At 28.7% G+C, this 22,258-nt stretch overlaps 2 protein-coding genes across 2 annotated transcripts in view; both read right to left on the bottom strand.

The window, feature by feature from the left end:
• Positions 1 to 21,697, bottom strand: part of LOC142229437 (glucose dehydrogenase [FAD, quinone]) — a 48,311-nt gene extending 26,614 nt beyond the window's left edge. Inside the window, exon 1 of the mRNA XM_075299998.1 lies at positions 20,781 to 21,697. Coding sequence (XP_075156113.1) covers positions 20,781 to 21,238 — 458 coding nt within the window. The 5' untranslated portion in view covers positions 21,239 to 21,697. The remainder of the gene's footprint in view (positions 1 to 20,780) is intronic.
• Positions 3,190 to 5,246, bottom strand: LOC142229438 (glucose dehydrogenase [FAD, quinone]-like). The gene has a single exon (XM_075299999.1). The coding sequence runs from the start codon at positions 5,201 to 5,203 to the stop codon at positions 3,350 to 3,352; it is 1,854 nt and encodes a 617-aa protein (XP_075156114.1). The 5' UTR covers positions 5,204 to 5,246; the 3' UTR covers positions 3,190 to 3,349.
• Positions 21,698 to 22,258: the final 561 nt, after the last annotated feature.

The raw sequence follows: 22,258 nt of genomic DNA, 5'->3' as shown, positions 1-22,258 counted from the left end.
ATAACCACAGAAAGGTCATGGAAAATTAGAAGCGTACACAACGAATTGTATTTGAAACCCCTATGTGATAACAAACACTAGGAAATAATGTAAAACTGACCCCAAAAAATGTGACTCAGAAATTTCCAACAAATGAGAAATAATTTTTGGAGAAAAACAAAAACTCACTCAAACTCTCTCAGGTCTTGAAAAGCCATCAAGTAAATACTTTAAACTCATAGAGAAGCTATTAAAACAATCTTACTCAAATCGAGTTTTGCTCATTTTTTTATGAATAGGCTCGATACATTATGCAATAAGTGGCTAATATCTTTTTGAGTTTTGGGTTCTTTTTAAAAATTACTTTGACTTTTATTTGGAGTTGTTGGTGTGGTTTTTGGTTTGTTTATAACCACGTCTTCATATCAGGTGCACGCTCAACTCTCAACGCTGTCCATAATGGCATGTGAAGACTGGTATTTCCGAAGTCTCTTTGGACTATGAATGGCCTAGTGACGAAAACAAAAAATACAACTGCAAATGCATTGAACTATGTGAATTACCTCATTGATGTTAATGTAACTCTTTATTGTTTTTGTAATTTCGTTTTTGTTTTGATATGAATTTTCGCTTTTAGTTTTTCTTTCGTTAATGTCTGATAAGGAAATATAAAGAATTGCATTACACATGAAGTATCCCATTCGTTGTAATGGAAAATTTTCTTTTCAAAAGCTCTGATAAATATTAATAACATATATGCGTGTGACTGAAATAAAATTAAATTAAAATTAGATGTAGGTTTTTCTATTTTCCAAAGATAGTGGGGTGACAATATTTACTTTTTGTAAGATATTAGAGCAAAAGGAATTATGTAAGCAATGTAAAGGAATGAGTTGTGAAAACTTATTGAACTTTGTATGTGGGAAATAATTAGCAATTAGGTTCAGTTTTCAATACCGGATTTATTAGTATTTTTTATGATTGAATTATTTTTTTATATTGAATAGTCGATGGCTTACCATGGCACAATAAAATTTTGAAAACTCCTTAGAAGTCATTTTTTTTAGAGCTAGTCTTTAATTTCCTTCCATAAAAAATGTATTTCAGGTTCAAAATAAAAATCATTTGATTTGCTCCGATTTAATTATTAATACATTTTCGGAAATTATTAATAAATTAAGTATACGCTAAACTATATAGGGGTCAGGGTATAATAACTTTGATCTGCCAGTAATATTGAGTTTAGAGCCCATAAAATATATACCGATCGACACAGAATCACCTCCTTAGTCTATCTAGCTCTTGGTGTCCCTCCGTCCGTCTGTTAATGTATTAGTTGTTCGCAGGATTCCGGTCGCAATTATTAACCGATTTTGATGAAATTTTGTACAGAGCATTTTTTCGGACAAACGCTGTTGAATTTGGATCAAATCGGATCAAATTTAGATATAGCTCCAAGGGTGCCACAGTTGGTGGAATTCTACCAAATATGGTATCGTATTTACTGTTTGGTAGATTGGTAGAATTATTGATGTTTTGGTAGATTTTTTCACAATTTTTTTATAAAAAATACAATTTTGACAAAATTTTCTACAGAAATAAAAATTTGAGAAAATTTTCTATAGAAATTTAATTTTGAGAAAATTTTCTATAGAAATACATTTTTGAGAATTTTTTCTATAGAAATAAAATTTTGATAAAAATAAAATTTTGATAAAAATTTCTATAGAAATAAAATTTTGATAAAAATTTCTAGAGAAATAAAATTTGACAAAATTTTCTATATAAATAAAGTTTTGAGAAATTTTTCTATAGAAATAAAATTTTGAGAAAATTTTCTATAGACACAAAAATTTGAGAAAATTTGCTATAGAAATTAAAAATTTGAGAAAATTTTCCATAGAAATAAAATTTTAATAACAATTTTATAGAAATAAAATTCTGATAAAAATTTCTATAGAAATAAAATTTTGATAAAAATTGCGATGGAAATAAAATTTTGACGAAATTTTCTATAAAATTAAAATTTTGACAAAATTTTCTATAGAAATAAAATTTTGGCAAAATTTTCTGTAGAGATAAAAAATTTGAAAAAAAAATTAGAAATAAAATTTTGAGAAAATTTTCTATTGAAATAAAATTTTGGGAAAGTTTTCTATAAAAATAATAATATTTGAGAAATGTTTCTAGAGAAATAAAATTTTGATAAAATTTTCTTTAGAAATAAAATTTTGGGAAAATTTTCTATAGAAATAAAATTTTGAGAAAAGTTTGTATAGAAATAAAATGTGGACAAAATTTTCTACAGAAATAAAATTTTGACAAAATTTTCTATAGAAATAAAATTAAGACACAATTTTCTATAGAAATAAAAGTTTGAGAATATTTTCTATAGAAATTAAAATTTTGAGAAAAATTTCTATAGAAATAAAATGTTGACAAATTTTTTTATAGAAATAAAATTTTGAAAAAATTTTTTATAGAAATAAAATTTAGACACAATTTTCTATAGAAATAAAATTTTCAGAAAATTTTCTGTAGAAATAAAATTTTGACAAAATTTTCTATAGAAATAAAATTTTGTATTTACTCAACACGAAATTCTTTTTTTTTCATTTTTTTCACAATAACAAAAGTTGCTTCACAAAAGACACTCTATCTCACAAACTAATTGACTTACAGACGTCAAATTTTGACACGAATCATTTGAAGGTTGGTACTATATAAAAATAATATGCATTTAATACTAGCGACGCCATCTATGTGTCAGACCGGGGACTTATCAGCCAACCTGTTACCAACCCTCTTTCCGAGAAGAAAAGTTGAATCCATTAAAATCTAAAACACTACACACAATAACATTTTTTTTCTGATTCAATCACGAAATTCATTTAATTTTTTGATTGAAATGTCTGCAATCACGAAAATAATATTACCAATTACAGATTTAATTGAACATTAAAAAAATACTTCATTAAAAAATTAATTAATTTCATTAGTAAAATTCAATTAATTTTTTAATTGCTTCAATTAAAAATTTAATTGACAATTGCAAAAATTTTTAATCAAAAATGCATTTATTTCCAATTATTTTCTTAACTGACTCTGTATTCTTAGTTTGATAAAAAAATTGATTGTTTGAAATAATTCTTTAATTAAATATTAAAAAAAAATTTCATCACTGTTTTTTACTCGATTTAGTCTTCAGAGTTTGATTAAAAAGTTAATTGTATAAATTAATTTATTAATTGAAAAAAATTTCAACTTTAATCAACTTTTTAATTGTAAATATTTTGGTGATATTTGTTTCTGTATACTGCGACTGTCCAACCAATCGCACGAGAGTATAATAAATAAAAGAAACTTTTTATTAAACAAAACCATAATCTTCTTTAATCATATCGGCTGCTTTTTCCGCAATCATAAAAACGGGCCCGTTAGGATGACCAGCAATTACATTAGGCATAATACTAGCATCGACCACTCGCAAATTACGAATACCATAGACTCTAAGACGTGCATCCACCACAGCTTCTCGATCTGTTGAGGGACCCATTTTTGCAGTACCCACTTGATGATAAATGGTCAAGGTTAAATGGCGAGCATAACATTCTAAATAAGGGCGCGAGGTAACATTTCCATATTTGCGACATTGAGGTATTTGTCTTTCCAAAATACGGGCATTAATTTTTCTCATCGCAGGTTGTTGTGACAAATCCAAAGCTTTTTCCATAGCCCTTAGGACCACATCAAGATCACGGGAATTATTAAAATAATTTGGATATATTAGAGGATATTCTTGGGGATTTGTATTTTTAAGCATTATACGACCCTTGCTGTGAGGTCTTAGAATCATGGCAAATATTAAAAATACATTTGAGTCTTTTTTCGCTATATCACCATAAAGAGCTGTGTAGATTGTTTTTGTAATGCCAAAGCCTGGAGCATTAATAGGATCTATACCACCACTAGCAAGGAAAAGTTCAAATTCTGGCCATATATCAGCAGAGGTTTTATTCTCTAACCCATAAAATCCTATGGCTTCAACTCCACCAGGACATGACAAAATACTCTCGTTTGAAAAGAGTTTCAGAAATTCTTCAACATTCAAGACTGCTGCTCTATTCAACGACGAGGCATTGGTATAAAAAGTCAGAGGTGCTGCCACATGATCCTGCAGATTATAACCAACAGCCAAGTCCACCAAAGGTTTTATTCCAATTTCTCGTAAATGTTTACTAGGACCCACACCACTTAACATTAAAAGTTGAGGTGTATTAATGGCTCCCGCTGAAGAGATCACCTCCATACTGGCTTGAACCTCATAGGTTTTGTTATCGCTTTCAAATCTTACACCATAAGCTGTTTTGGTCTTCGAGTCTATAAGAATTTTGGTAACCAAAGCATATTTCCTTATATGAAGATTTGCTCGTTTTCCTTTGAGGGGATATAGATAGGCACGATTGGAACTCCAGCGATAAGTTTGATCGGTGGTGGCTTGTAAAAACGAAATGCATCCTTGATCCTTGCCATTGTAGTCACATTTAGGTTGACCTTGTTCTTGGCCAGCTTTAACAAAAGCTTCGGCTATAAGTGATCGCCTTTGATGATATGAAATCTTGACAGGACCCTTACGACCCACATAATCAATGTCTGCATCTGGTATTAGAGAGCCTTCAATTTTTTTAAAATATGGCAAAACATCTTTATAACTCCATCCTTGATTGCCCAGAGCAGCCCATGAATCATAATCACGACGATTTCCTCTGGTATACATCATAAAATTCAACACCGAAGAACCTCCCATTATCTTGCCTCGGGGAAAATTACAGCGTTTATCTTTTAAGCCCTGGCAAAATCTCACAGATGGTTGTGTTCGATAAGCCCAATTGATATCACGATTCAATTGAAGTAGATATGCAGCCATTGGTATATCCATGGGTAAAAGTTCAGGACCACCCGCCTCAAGAAGCAAAATTTTCCAATTGGGATTTTCCGAGAGGCGAGCAGCCAAAGCACAGCCTGCAGTACCAGCACCCACTATTATGAAATCGTATTCTTTTAAAATGTTCACATTTTCATCACTTTTCTCTAAATCCAATTGATGCTGACCTTTCCGCAGAAATTTCCATAGAAATTCCAAAATATTTGATTGATGATATTGGCTATTGATAACTTGGAGACAGCTTACAAAAGTGAAAATTAAAATAAAATTCCATTTCATTATGTTTAATAAAAATGTATAAGCCAATATGGATGTGTTATCATCAAACTAATGGAGAAATAATACTGACGGCTAAACTATTGCCACTTTACTCTTTGTCTCGAAAATTACAAATAATCAACCGCAGGAAGTCCATAGTTCATAAATCAGTGAAACATAACTCTAACGGAAGCAATATACACTATTTGTAAGGTGAGAATTCTGGTTGTTAGGGAAACTTAAATGTAAATTATACTTTCGTTTCTAATAATCGTATCTTAATATGGCCTGACTAAGTTAGATCGAAAAGAGGAGGACAGGTTGCCCTGACTCATGACTAACTTCTTGTTTCAGTCGCATCCTTCTTTCATTCAGGGAATTTCCCAATTTATTTTTTATCTCTGTTTCTAAGCTGGGCCAGGTCTCGAATAACTTCTTCCCTTATATGGTTAACTCTTTGCCTACACTCAAAAAAAAAGTTTACTTGGATTCAAGGATTTTGACTTTCCTTTAAGGATTATGGTATTGATTCCGAGCCAAAGATGCGGGTTCTTTAAAATAAGTTAATTTTTTGCGACCTATCTGGTTTTAAATATAGGATCTATAAAATTAAAATTAGGATACAGATCTCATTTAAGGAATTTTCATTCTATTTTTCCGGTATATTAATAAAGCTATTCACGTACAAAAAAATGTCAGTTTAAAAATCCAAATTATGACGGATACTTCGAAGTACAAAATATTTTCTTAATTCCAAAAGAAAACTTTAAACCAAAGATGCTAAATCCTCAAAATAAGTCTTTGCCTATATTTGAAGCGTTTTTATCTTAAATGTAAAGATTCAATATTTCAGATAATTTACGGACATGCCTTAGTTTAAAGACATGTAACGAAGGGACGCAAATTTTCAAAATGTGTGTCCTAAATTTAATGAAAAAATTTTTGAAGCAAAGATTATAAACATTCCTTTAATTAAAATTTCATATTTTTAAAGAAATTCTGTCCTTAATAGTTTGTAAATTGCTCATAATAAAATTGAGGTTGCGTAATCTTTAATAGCACCTAAATATTATTTTTAGTTTAGGTCGTTGACAAAGGTAGTGTTCCATGGACACATCATCCTAAAATCACGCCCTACATGCCCCAAACTCTTCTGCTTCTATTTGGCACAGATATGATATCAATTCTAGATGCCCGGTTATTATTTCCACATCCCTTAATGGTGTCCCGTGGCCATTTATCCAACTCGGCCTCATTGCCTGTATTTGCTTTGCGTTCTGTGACCTAACTGTTATAGCCAGTTCATTTACCTTTATTCCGGCATAAACCGGAACTCAAATGATAACCTTTTTACATCGCGATCGAACCGTAATGTCCTCTATTGCCTTCATGGGGCCCAGAACTGACACAAGAGAGAAATAGCTTCTGAGCCGATTGATCGAAGATGAGCGTTAATGTGTTAAATGACTCGGAAATAACACGAGGCCACCAAATGTGAACATTTTCACAGGCCACAAAACGTGAACATTTCACAGAAATTGTCTATAAAAAATGTAGTCAAAATTTTATTTCTATAAAAAATTTTCTTAAAATGTTATTTCTATTGAAAATTTTGTCAACATTTTATTTCTATAGAAAATTTTGTTTCTATAGAAAATTTTGTCAAAATTTTATTTCTATAGAAAATTTTGTCAATATTTTATTTCTATAGAAAATTTTGTCAAAATTTTATTTCTATAGAAAATTATTTCAAAATTTTATTTTATAGAAAATTTTGTCAAATTTTTATTTCTACAGAAAATGTAGTCAAAATTTTATTTCTATAAAAAATTTTCTTAAAATGTTATTTCTATTGAAAATTTTGTCAACATTTTATTTCTATAGAAAATTTTGTTTCTATAAAAAATTTTGTCAAAATTTTATTTCTATAGAAAATTTTGTCAATATTTTATTTCTATAGAAAATTTTGTCAAAATTTTATTTCTATAGAAAATTATTTCAAAATTTTATTTTATAGAAAATTTTGTCAAATTTTTATTTCTACAGAAAATTTTGTCAAAATTTTATTTCTATAGAAAATTTTGTCAAAATTATATTTCTATAGAAAATTTTGCCAAAATTTTATTTCTATAGAAAATTTTGTCAAAATTTTATTTCTATAGCAAATTTTGTCAAAATTTTATTTCTATAGATAATTTTGTCAAAATTTTATTTCTATAGAAAATTTTGTCAAAATTTTATTTCTATAGAAAATTTTGTCAAAATTTTATTTCTATAGTAATTTTTGTCAAAATTTTATTTCTATAGAAAATTTTGTCAAAATTTTATTTCTATTGAAAATTTTGTCAAAATTTTATTTCTATAGAAAATTTTGTCAAATTGTATTTCTATAGAAAATTTTGTCAAAATTTTATTTCTATTGAAAATTTTGTCAAAATTTTATTTCTATAGAAAATTTTGCCAAAATTTTATTTCTATAGAAAATTTTGTCAAAATTTTATTTCTATAGCAAATTTTGTCAAAATTTTATTTCTATAGAAAAATTTGTCAAAATTTTATTTCTATAGAAAATTTTGTCAAAATTTTATTTCTATAGAAAATATTGTCAAAAATTTTATTTCTATAGAAAATTTTGTCAAAATTTTATTTCTATAGAAAATTTTGTCAAAATTTTATTTCTATAGAAATTTTTGTCAAAATTTTATTTCTATAGAAAATTTTGTCAAAATTTTATTTCTATAGAAAATTTTGCCAAAATTGTATTTCTATAGAAAATTTTGCCAAAATTTTATTTCTATAGAAAATTTTGCCAAAATTTTATTTCTATAGAAAATTTTGTCAAAATTTTATTTCTATAGAAAATTTTGTCAAAATTTTATTTCTATCGAAAATTTTGTCAAAATTGTATTTCTATAGAAAATTTTGCCAAAATGTTATTTCTATAGAAAATTTTGTCAAAATTTTATTTCTATAGCAAATTTTGTCAAAATTTTATTTCTATAGCAAATTTTGTCAAAATGTTATTTCAATAGAAAATTTTGTCAAAATTTTATTTGTATAGAAAATTTTGTCAAAATTTTATTTCTATAGAAAATATTGTCAAAAATTTTATTTCTATAGAAATTTTTGTCAAAATTTTATTTCTATAGAAAATTTTGTCAAAATTTTATTTCTATAGAAAATTTTGTCAAAATGTTATTTCTATAGAAAATTTTGCCAAAATTTTATTTCTGTAGAAAATTTTGTCAAAATTTTATTTCTATAGAAAATTTTGTCAAAATTATGTTTCTATCGAAAATTTTGTCAAAATTTTATTTCTATAGAAAATTTTGTCAAATTTTATTTCTATAGAAAATTTTCACAAAATTTTATTTCTATAGAAAATTTTGTTAAAATTTTATTTCTATAGAAAATTTTGTTAAAATTTTATTTCTATAGAAAATTTTGTCCAAATTTTATTTCTATAGAAAATTTTGTCAAACTTAATTATATACGTATTTAATCGGCCTTTTTTTAGTTTAATATATACTACGTAATATATACTACCTTGCAATTAGGAAGACGGTGTTAGGAAGTTTTAAGATACCTTGCCATCGGCAAGTGTTACCGCAACCCAAGTAATTCGATTGTGGATGACAGTTTTCAGTAGAAGTTTCTACGCAATCCATGGTGGAGGGTACATAAGCTTCGGCCTGGCCGAACTTACGGCCGTATATACTTGTTATTTCTATATAATTCTGTAGTTGATACTATCATTTTCGTCATCGAAGAAATTTTATTTAAAAAATTAATTGGATCGATTATTTTTTTAATCGCGATTTTTTTCTGTGTACATAGCCTATTTAAGAAATCATATAGGTACTCATCAAATTATACTTAAAGAAATCACATTTACCATTTAAAACTGACCGGTATATCTTTACCTTAACTACTCATAACGAAATGCCACTTCAACAAAACAACAGAAAACGGCACCGACATATTTTCATCTTAAACTACGGCATCATCACTTGAAAATTTCAGTTAAAGAAGCCAAGAAAAAAAGACCTGAAGGTCGTCTGTAATAAAGAAATACATACAACTACTTGGCCCTCTGATAAACAAATGTGCATGGTATGTGTATATGTGTGTGTAAAAAGTAATTGGCATTTATAAAACTATAAGTCATGACAATGTTCACGTCTGCCCTGTTTGTCCAAGTAACAGACTTTCAGGTGTGAAGTACTTGTGGAGCTAGAAGAAAAAAAATACTGGTCAGTTATAAAAAAAAACAATTTAAATTTTGTAATAAAATGAATGACTCTCTGTCTACAATCGTATGTTAATAAAAAACAACATATAACATAAAAATTGACATTGAACTATATATGTAAAAAAAATAACAACAAAAACAAAATACTGCAAGCAACAAAAATCTAATAGACAAAGAGATGGTAGCTAAATCTAAAAACAACAACAAACTGCGAATAAAGATATAACTAAAACTAATTTAAATAGATTTATAGCATATGCTATGACCTAAAAGGTTAATAAACTTTTGTAATAAAAATGTGTAGTAGTATGAGGAAAAATAAAATCAAAACATAACGAAAATTGTTAGATTTAATAACGTCAAGCTTGAATGCAAAACCAAAACAAAAGACTTAAGACACAAACTTGGTTTTGAATTACTATATGCAAGAATTACACAGTAAAGATAAAAGCTCAGGTAAACTTAAATCATATATAGATAGTGTCAATTATATAACTATTAATAGAATTATCACAATTTAGTAATTTCATAAAGAACTGTGCTATGCACAAGTGCCTCTCGCTAGCATTCGAAATGGAAATAAAAAAACATGCTGAGGCCCTAAACCAGATTTTAAAGTCTACACTTGACTTGTCTGCAACGACAACAGACTCTAATTTCAGGCAACACGGGTTTTAGTTGAGCGAAAAATCTATGGGCTTGTCCACAGTGTGGCTGATATGTATTGCAACCAATTGCAGGTTGCTATAATTTCTAAGCCGCTCGTCTGACAAATGACAGCTTTATTCTAGAGACAGTTAATTTTATTATTTACAAGCTTACAAAAGCATAAATTTATTCGTTATGGAATTCAAGCGTGATAGAGAATTTATTTATATTTGGTTGGGTATCGTTAGAGCCCTCCTACGTTTATACACTCAAAAAAAAGTGAACCCTATATTTCACTAAAGCTGATTTAATTCTCTTTTAGTTCATGGAATTATTACGTTTTAAGAAAGTTTCCATGCCATTAACAATTTTTTGCGTACGTAAGTTAACTTAACTAAAGCAGAAGAAAAAATTATACACAATTGAAGTATAAAGATGAACTAAATTCGTGTCTCCCACAAAATAGTTCAGAATTCCTTAATATTTGTAAATTTTACCAATAATGCGTCCATCATGAACTTCGTATGGCACTAAAGACATTTTTGCAATATTGAACTCCAATTTTTTCCTTCAAACTACGAAATTTTCTTTAATAAGTGAAAAATAATAATTTTGTCTGATAAATCTTCTCAAATTTGTCGAAAACTTTTTACTTGTTTTTGCGAAATCGGTGCGACATCTGCGTTTATAATACTGTTTAGTTAAAATTTTCTACAATTAATCAAATTTTTCAACAATTAACTAAAATTTTCTTTCCTGGTGGGTTCACTGTTTTTTCAGTGTATGCGAATTAAGCATTTATTTCTCGTACCATTACTCATTACCGTGATACCGGCAATCTTGCATCGCACCCAAAAAGTGGACGCAAAAAACGTTAACAAACAAATTTAAATGATCGAATAAGCGAAGGCCAGATTTGATCGAAATTTGAGGTACAATTTTAGAAAACTTGCTCGTGATCTTAACATATCGCGGGAACCGAAGCCACACATATTTAAACATTAACTTGGCCTTAAGTCATTCCAAAAGAGCTCACCAATGCACAAAGAAACTTATACTGAAAATAGCCAAGGAGTCGCTTCGCATACACGAATGTGGCCAGTTACCGAATTTGGTTTGGTTTCATCCACAATTAAATTACTTGTTTTGCGGCCGATGGCAAGGCACCTTAAAATTTCTTAATATCATCTTCCAAATTGTAAGTTAGTCCATGCGGGATATATAGTAGACAAAAGAAAAGTCGATTAAATACTTATTTATTGAGTTCTTGACCGGTATATAGGGAAGAAATAATTACGAACCGATATGAACTTTTGTGCGGTAATTATACAGCCTGAATTGAAATATGGGAATCGCTTTATATGGGGGCTATATACACTTATGAACACGATTCTGATTCTGAAATGGCAGATTTTTTACTGTTTGGTAGATTGGTAGAATTCTTGATGTTTTTTGAAGATCTTGCAAAATATTCCTCTCCAACTAAGAGGTGCTTCATAAATTTCCTATAGAAATACAATTTTGACAAAATTTCCTACAGAAATTTGAATTCTGAAAAAATTTTCTATAGAAATTTTGACAAAATTTTTTACAGAAATAAATTTTTAACAAAATTTTCTATAGAAATTATGTTTTGACAAAATCTTCTAAAGAAATAACAAGTTTACCTAATTTTCCATGGCAATAAAATTTTGGTATATTATTTTTGGCTCGATTGGCAATCGTGATTATGAACCGAAAAGGGCCAGTTTTCTATGACTGGGGATTGTTTTATCTCGGGGCTATATATGACTATAGATTGACCAATTTTGGCATGGTTGTTATCGTTCATATACAAGCGCAATGTACCAAATTTCAACTAACTCGGATGAATTTTGCTCCTTCAAGAGCCTCCGGAGATCAAATCTGGGGATATTTTTATATGGGGGCTATATATAATTATGGACCGATAAGGACCAATTTTCGCATATTTGTTAGAGAACATATACTAACACCATGTACCAAATTTCAACCGGATCGGATGAATTTTGCTCCTCCAAGAGGCTTCGGAGGTCAAATCTGGGGATCGGTTTATATGGGGGCTATGTATAATTATGAACCGGTATGGACCAATTTTCGCATAGTTGGTAGAGACCATATACTAACACCACGTACCAAATTTCAACCGGATCGGATGAATTTTGCTCCTCCAAGAGGCTCCGGAGGTCAAATCTGGGAATCGGTTTATATGGGGGCTAACATATGTATAATTATGAACCGGTATGGACCAATTTTCGCATAGTTGTTAGAGGCCATATACTAACACCATGTACCAAATTTCAGACAGATCGGATAAAATTTGCTTCTCTTAGAGACTCCGCAAGCCAAATCTGGGGATCGGTTTATATGGGGGCTATATATAATTATGGACCGATGTAGACCAATTTTTACTTGATTGTTGGAGACCAAATACTAATACCATGTACCAAATTTCAGCCGGATCGGATGAATTTTGCTCCTCCAAGAGGCTCCGTAAGTCAAATCTGGGGATCGGTTTATATGGGGCTATATATAATTATGGAGCAATATGGACCAATTTTTGCATGGTTGTTAGAGACCATATACTAATACCACGTATTAAATTTCAGCCGGATCAGATGAAATTTGCTCCTCCAAGAGGCTCCGGAGATCAAATCTGGGGATCGGTTTATATGGGGGCATTATATAATTATGAACCGGTATGGACCAATTTTCGCATAGTTGTTAGAGGCCATATACTAACACCATGTACCAAATTTCACACGGATCGGATGAAATTTGCTTCTCTTAGAGACTCCGCAAGCCAAATCTGGGGATCGGTTTATATGGGGGCTATATATAATTATGGACCGATGCGGACCAATTTTTGCATGGATGTTAGAGACTATATACCAACATCATGTACCACATATCAGCCGGATCGGATGAAATTTGCTTCTCTTAGAGGCTCCGAAAGCCAAATCTGGGGATCGATTTATATGGGGGCTATATATAATTATGGACCGATGTGGACCAATTTTTACTTGGTTGTTGGAGACCATATACTAATACCATGTACCAAATTTCAGCCGGATCGGATGAATTGTGCTCCTCCAAGAGGCTCCGTAGGTCAAATCTGGGAATCGGTTTATATGGGGGCTATATATAATTATGGACCGATAAGGACCAATTCTGGCATGGTTGTTAGAGACCATATACTAACACCACGTACCAAATTTCAGCCGAATCGGATGAAATTTGCTTCTCTTAGAGGCTCCGCAAGCCAAATCTGGGGATCGGTTTATATGGGGGCTATATACTATTATGGACCGATGTGGACTAATTTCTAATTTTGCAACTTTTTAAAATGTTTCTGTCTACACTCAAAAAAATGAACACTCTATTTCACTAAAGCCAATTTAACTTTAATTTATGTCATGGAATTATTATGTTTGGAGAAAGTTTAATGTATTAAAAATTTATTTTTTTAAGATGTGGAAAAGAAAAATTTTAAACAGTCGAAAAATCGAAATAAAGAATTTTTCAACTTTTTAAAATTTTTCTTGCTACACTCAAAAAAAACGAACCCTCTATTTCACTAAAGCCAATTTAACTTTAATTTATTTCATGAAATTATTATGTTTGAAGAAAGTTTAATGAATTAAAAATTTATGTTTTTAAGATGTGGAAAAGAAAAATTTTGAAAATTTTAAACAGTCGAAAAATCGAAATAAAGAATTTTTCAACTTTTTACAATTGTTCTGTCTACACTCAAAAACATGAACTCTCTATTTCACTAAAGCCAATTTAACTCTAATTTATTTCATGGAGTTATTAAGTTTGGAGAAAGTTTAATGAATTAAAAAACCTGAAAAAAAGATTTATGAAATTCGTATTTCTCACAAAATATTTCTTTAAATATTTATTTCTTTAAATTTGTAAATTTTACTACAAATGCGTCCATGTATGGTACTAAATAGTTTCTTGCAATTTTGAACTCCAATTTCTGTTTCCTTGAAACTATAAATTTTTTTTTGACAATTGAAAAAGAAATTAATTATGTCTAATAAATTTTCTTGAATTTATCGAAAAATATTTACTTATAACTAAACGCTGACATCACGCCGATATCACAACGGCATGATGTCAGCGATTAGTTAATTTTTTTATTTAATTTTCTAAAAATTTAGTTAAAATTTTCTAAAAATGATCTACAATATCTAAAATTAACCAAAATTTTTCTGTCTGATGGGTTTACTGTTTTTTCATTGTATATACATACATCAAATAATATAAACTTTTCATTTATAATGCATAAGAACAAAGAAATTCAATATTTTGCAGTTTTATAATTTTTTATGATACATTGATATACATTGTCAAAGAAATATGTCACAAATATTGTAAGAAAATATCTTAATTGGAGTTGAGACCAAATTGGATAAGAAACCAAACCAAAGAAACAAGATGCCAGTAACAAGGAATTGGCTCAAGATGAAAATTTTCTTTGCAACATGAATATAAAAACTTGGTGTTCTGCTTTAAATCTTATGAAAAATCCATAGTCTACTGTGACAATGTATAAGTTTAAAACAAAAGACTTAAGACACAAACTTGTTAGAAACCATAGTAATTGCAATATCATTACCACAATAGCAAAAGCTTAATAGAACACTAGAATTATTAAGATACTCTTGTTTTAAACTAGGCTTTCTCCTAGATAATTATTTTTTCTTTTTTTCCTTTAATTATCTTACTTTCTAAATACAGAATGGGTAATTTTCTTGATTAGCTATATGGGTCAATTCGAATCCCACATGGTGTTATAAAATTACTGCATAATATTTTAATATCATTTTTAAAAATTTTATACCTTTTTTATAATTTTAATGAGCACTTGTTCATCTCAATTATATGGCGCCCAAAGTAAAAACCCTGTGTCTTTTTGGTAAAAAAAAAATACTACATTATCTCTTAATATGGCTTAAAAATTTAAAAACTAAGGAAGATGTGAGTTATAAATAATTATTATGGCTTTATAATACGATTATAACATACAGACTATTGGAAGTCATAATAGGAGCTTTATAAAAAAACATAAAATAGATGAATATTAAATAGTTTTTTTTAGGTTTTAATTATTATTCCATTGGACTATTATGGCTCCATGTAAGCCCTTAAAAAAGAAATAAAAAAGCAGATATGAATATCCATTGAATGGTTTTGATGATTTTCTATTTTCTATGAAATATTATTGACGTATTTGGTTTTATTCCAAAATATATCAATTTTACAAAATTCCCACAAGACTTTATGAGTCATAATACCTGAAAAAAAAACTTAATGATCCTATACAAAATGTTTTTCATTTATTGCCGAACTGACCACGGGTAACATTGGTGCGTTTATAATTGGTAATAAACAAAAGACTGAAGACACAAACTATTCAACCACAACCAATGAACTCCCCCGGTTAGGTTATACCTACAAATCAAAGGCTAAACTAAATGACTAGGGTGAAAAACAAACTAAAATAGCTAATCAAAAACAAAAAAGCAAAGAAATAGACAAACTTATGCATTCAATAATTATTTAAATTATTGCATTCATTTTTTTCCGCTTTGCACTAAATTAAATAGCTTTTAACACATTTGCTACAACAGCTACTGGTTTTTATACCCTTCATTAGGGTGTAGACATGTGGTCATACCATTTGTAACATATGCGGATATTAGTCTCGGATTGAAAAATAAAAACGTGTTTGGTCAACAATGCATCAAAAGGAAAAAATTACACATGCTTAGAAAACCCATTTTCTGATTCAATCACGAAATTAATTGATCCAATTAATTTTTTGCTTCAATCACAAAAATAATAGTATGAATCTGTGAATTAATAAATTAAATAATTAATTGGTTCAATTAAATTTTTCCTTAGATTTAGTGGATTTAAAAATGGGTTTATTTACTTAAAAAAAAAACTTTAGAATTGAGGTCAATTTTTCCTTAAAAATTGGACAAAAATTCATCGTCTTTAAATTCTATGAATTTTGTAAAAAAAGCTAACAAGTATATACGGCCGTAAGTTCGGCCAGGCCGAATCTTATGTACCCTCCACCATGGATTGCGTAGAAACTTCTGCTACAGACTGTCATCCACAATCGAATTACTTGGGTTGCGGTAACACTTGCCGATGGAAAGGTATCTTAAAAACCGTCTTCTTAATTGTAAGTTAGTCCATAGGGGTATATACCAAAAAACTGCTGATTAAATACTTATATAATTCAGTTCTTGGCCGCGATTTATATAGGGCAGTCTACAAATAATTACAAACTGATATGAACTTTTGCGCGGTAATTAGAGAGCCAGAACTGAAATATGTTGATTATGAACACGGTTGTCACAGTTGATAGAATTCTGCCACAAAGGCCAGATTTTTTACTGTTTGGTAGTTTGATAAAATCCCTGACGTTTTGGTAGATTTTGCAAAATATTTCTCTCCAACTAAGAGGTACTTTGTTAAATTTTCTACAGAAATAAAAGTTTAACAAAATTTTCTATACAAATAAAATTTAAAAAAAAATTTTCTACAGAAATAAAAGATTAACAAAATTTTGTACAGAAATAAAATTTTAACAAAATTTTCTATAGAAATAAAATTTTGGCAAAATTTTCTATAGAAATAAAATTTTGACAAAATTTTCTATAGAAATAAAATTTTGACAAAATTGTTTATAAAAATAAAATTTTTGGCAAAATTTTCTATAGAAATAAAATTTTTTACAAACTATTCTATAGAAATAAAAGTTTGACAAAATTTTCTATAGAAATAACATTTTGACAAATTTTTTTATAAAAATAAAATTTTTGGCAAAATTTTCTATAGAAATAAAAATTTTTACAAACTTTTCTATAGAAATAAAATTTTGCAAAATAGTTTTTTAGAACTATAATTTTGACAAAATTTTCTTTAGAAATAAAATTTTGACAACATTTTTTTTTATAGAAAAATGTTGCCAACATTTTTTAATAGAACTAAAATTTTGAAAAAATTTTCTATAGAACTAAAATTTTGACAAAATTTTCTGTAGAAATAAAATTTTGACAAAATTTGCTATAGAAATAAAATTTTGACAAAATTTTCTATACGATAGAAATAAAATTTTAACACATAGAAATAAAACTTTGACAAAAATTTTTATAGAAATCAAATTTTGACAAAATTTTCTATAGAAATACAATTTTTTACAAAATTTTCTATAGAAATAAAATTTTGCCAAATTTTTTTTATATAAAAATTTTGCCAATATTTTTTTATAGAAATAAAATTTTGACAAAATTTTCTATTGGAATACAATTTTAACAAAATTTGCTATAGAAATAAAATGTTGACAACATTTTTTATAGAAATAAAATTTTGCCAAAATTTTCTATAGAAATACAATTTTTTACAAAATGTTCTATAGAAATAAAATTTTGACAAAATTTTCTAAAGAAATAAAAGTTTGAAAAAATTTTCTATAGAAATAAAATCTAGACAAAATTTTCTATAGAAATAAAATTTTGACAAAATTTTCTATAGAAATAAAATTGTTTACAAAATTTTCGATAGAAATAAAAGTTTAACAAAATGTTCTATAGAGATACAATTTTGACAAAAGTTTCTATAGAAATAAAATTTTGACAGAATTTTATATAGAAATAAAATTTTGACAAAATTTTCTATAGAAACAAAAGTATGACAAAATTTTCTATATGTTAGAAATAAAATTTTGACAAAATTTTCTATAAAAATAAAATTTTAAGAAATTTTCTACAGAAATACAATTTTTTACAATATTTTCTATAGAAATAAAATTTTGACAAAATTTTCTATAGAAATAAAAGTTTGAAAAAATTTTCTATAGAAATAAAATCTTTACAAAATTGTCTATACAAATAAAATTTTAACAAATTTTTCTATAGAAATAAAATTTTGACAAAATTTTTACAAACTTTTCTATAGAAATAAAATTTTGCAAACATTTTTTTTAGAACTATAATTTTGACACAATTTTCTATAGACCTACAATTTTGACAAAATTTTCTATAGAAATAAAAGTTTGACAAATTTTTCTATAGAAATAAAATTTTAACAAAATTTTCTATAGAAATAAAATTTTGACAAAATTTTCTATAGAAATAAAATTGCTTACAAAATTTTCGATAGAAATAAAAGTTTAAAAAAAATTATAGAAATACAATTTTGACAAAATTTTCTATAGAAATAAAATTTTGACAGAATTTTATATAGAACTAAAATTTTGACAAAATTTTCTATACAAACAAAAGTTTGACAAAATTATCTATATGTTAGAAATAAAATTTTGACAAAATTTTATATAAAAATAAAATTTTAACAAATTTTCTATAGAACTAAAATTTTGACAAAATTTTTTATAGAAATAAAATTTTTGAAGATTATTTTTGGCTCGAGTGGCAACCATGATTATGAACCGATATTGACCAATTTTTGTGTGATTTGGGATCGGCTTTATATAACTATAGACCAATTTTTGCATGGTTGTTAGCGGCCATATACTAGCGCAATGTAGCAAATTTCAACCGAATCACATAAATTTTGTTCCTCCAAGAGGCTTCGGAGTTCAAATCTGGGGATCGTTTTATGTGGGGGCTATATATAATTATGGACCGATATGGACTAATTTTTGCATGGTTGTTAGAAACCATATACTAACAGCACGCACCAAATTTCAACCGGATCCGATGAAATTTGTGCCTTCCAAGAGGATCCGCAAGCCAAATCTGGGGATCGGTTTTTATGGGGGCTATATATAATTATGGACCGATGTGGACTAATTTTTGCATGGTGGTTAGAAATACATATACGACCACCATGTACTAAATTTCAGCCTGATCGGATGAAATTTGCTTCTCTTAGACGATCCGCAAGCCAAATCTGGGGATCGGTTTATATGGGGGCTATATATAATTATGGGCCGATATGGACCAATTTTTGAATGTTTGTTAGAAACCATATACTAACACCATGTACCAAATTTTAGCCAGATCGGATGAAATATGCTTTTCTTAGAGGATCCGCAAGCCAAATCTGGGGATCGGTTTATATGGGGGCTATTTATAATTATGGACCGATGTGGACTAATTTTTGTATGGTGGTTATACGACCACCATGTACTAAATTTCTGCTGGATCGGATGAAATTTGTGCCTTCCAAGAGGATCCGCAAGCCAAATCTGAGGATCGGTTTATATGGGGGCTATATATAATTATGGGCCGATATGGACCAATTTTTGAATGTTTGTTAGAAACCATATACTAACACCATGTATCAAATTTTAGCCAGATCGGATGAAATATGCTTTTCTTAGAGGCTCCGCAAGCGAAATCTGGGGATCCGTTTATATAGGCCCAATTGCAATACCATCCGATCTACAGCAATAGCAACTACTTGTGTCAAGTTTCAAGTCGATAGCTTGTTTCGTTCGGAAGTTAGCGTGATTTCAACAGACAGACGGACATGCTTAGATCAACTCGGTGTTTCACCACGACCCAGAATATATATACTTTATGGCGTCTTATACCAATATTTCGCTCCCATCCTATGGTAGAGAGTATTAAAAGTATTCGAAAATAAGAGATGCCCTTCAAGACTTCGTTTTAATCACACTTTTTACTTTCATAATTTGTATTTAAGTCGAGTTTGAATTTGAAATTTCAATTTATGTTTAACACGTTTATGACGGACTTTGATATTATATGACGAAAACATAGAGAAAAACTAATAAATTAAGAATTATGTCCTAGTATGAAGCACGCTATTGACAAATTAAAAAAAGTAAATATTGTATTAAAATTTCGCTGATCTTTTTGGTCGTTACTACGCGAGTTGGGTAGGCTATACTGTAATCGTTTTAGACAGACTTTTTTAGTTTTTTGACTTGTTTTATAATATGGTATTTTTTGTTATCGCGTTTCTTTAATGGTTGGGAATCAATATGAAATAAAAAAAATAAAAAAATAAACTCCAATAAATTAACAGAGATGTTTATTTTCCATAATATTATCGTTATGTCTTTTTGTGACATTTATTATAAATTTATTGTAATTGAATGCAAATGTTGAATCAGTTTAATGTGGAAGTGACAAATTTAACAGAATATAATTCATCGATATTAAGAGGTTAGACAGGTGAGAATGGCCCCATCATTTCTCTTGAGAAAAATCTCTAATAGAACACATGAACTTCATATAATTTAGTTTTATGTTATTTATTTATTTTAATTTTTTAACTTAATGCCGTTTATTATAGTTTATTTTTAAATTCAATATTAATTTTAAATTTATTTTTAAATTTAAATTTAATTTAATCCAATTTAGTTTGCTTATATTGAATTCAGTTTAGTCTTGTTCAATTATTTTAATTGAATTTAATTTGATTAAGCATGGTTTAATTGTATTTAATTTCGAGGGCTATAACATAATTAAATTTTATTGTATTTAATATAATTTTATTTACTATCTCTATTTAAAAATAAACAAAAATTGGATTTTCTAAATCCGGGTTATTTTATTTTTATATTAAGAGTTTCAGCATTCTCCCTTATTCATGATGAAAAGCCTGATTTATAAATTACTCTCTTGTGTGATTAATTTACTCTCCTCTCCTTTATGCACTTACCTGTATTTCCAATCCATTTTACTTTTATGTAAATACAATGACAGCAAAGGTACATCCGATATTTCCGTTTCATGGCCACCAGCTTCCAAAAGTAATACCTTCCAATGAGGAATTTCGGAGAGACGTGAGGCCAAAACCGAACCCGCCGAACCACCGCCAATAATAATAAAATCATAGACACGATCAACTTCTTTCACATTGAAGGGACGATTTTCAGGATCAAATAAATCATAATTGTAATAGGCAATAGCGGCTATAAGGAATGGAATAATGGCTAATTTGCCCACACCGATAATAGCGGTGGCCACTTTAACAGCTCCAGCTATAGCTAAACTTAATTTGGAGGCTCCAATGGCAGCCACTCCTGCTGTAGCAGCCACAGAAGAGGCAGAACTGGCCTTAAATAGAAGGCCCGCTACCGATGAAGCAGCAGCACCCAAAGCGGGAACCACAACCATTTTTTTTTATTTGGTTTTGTTATACTTCAAATTCTTAAAATATTTTTTGCTTTTCTGTATATTTTTTTTTTAATTTTTGGCAATTTAGCCAATTAAGATTTCATAAATTTTCACTTTTTTCCACAAACTTTTTATTTTCTTGGCAAAATTTCATCACGTTTTAGATTTATTGAATTTTTTCCTTTTTCTGTTATTTTTTTTTTCTTCTTCTGGATTTTATTTTTTGTGCAATTACTTTGTTCGTTTAATTTCCATTATGACCCAACACTGCAATAACCACTTTGTGTATTTTATTTGAAATCAAAACTAAAAAAGCAATGCAAAGCTCTTGAAAGATAATAAAATACGAAAGGTTTGCTTTAAAGCGTTTTTCGAATGTCTAGAGACCCGTCTAAATAAGCGTCGGCGACAACAGCCGGTCTATTGATGGTAGGCATGCGCAAAGTCTACCGTCGCGTATTAAAGTTTGTCGACAACTGAGTGGAATTTGTTTGGGCTTGTGTTGGCTTTCGACAAACGACAAAAATTGGCTCAAAAACTCTGGCACTCCATTCTCAATGATGGTTAAAATGGTAAGACTGCACATCGTCACAAGGGAGTCAGGGCAGGCTGTCAACAAAGACGATTGCTGCAAATGTGTGGAACAGGCTCCAGTTGCTATCTACTGGACAAGTGAGGAGTTCTCAGCACTCAATGAGGCATATGTGCATGGAGATGACGATAAAGATGATTGCTGCGGCAAAACAGTGGGATTGAATTGAAAGAAGCTATTATGACACCGTGTATTAAACTGATTAGCTGTAATTATTAAAATTAATTTTGAAAATAATTTTATTTTATATTTTTAACAATTTATTTAATGGTTTATCAATTCAATAATTTATACATAAAATCCCAGTTATGTTTTTTTGTTTGTTTGTATGCTCCGGGTAAGCTCGGAAATCAATTAACCAATTTACTAGAAATTTTCAGGGAACGTAAAGGGTGATCATGTGGTGAAAACTGGTTTCTTCTTTCTTT

This window comes from Haematobia irritans, chromosome 3 (assembly GCF_050003625.1).
Source record: "Haematobia irritans isolate KBUSLIRL chromosome 3, ASM5000362v1, whole genome shotgun sequence".
Lineage (NCBI taxonomy): Eukaryota > Metazoa > Arthropoda > Insecta > Diptera > Muscidae > Haematobia > Haematobia irritans.
The sequence above is the reverse complement of the archived record's forward strand: the minus strand, read 5'-3'. Positions and strand labels throughout refer to the sequence as shown.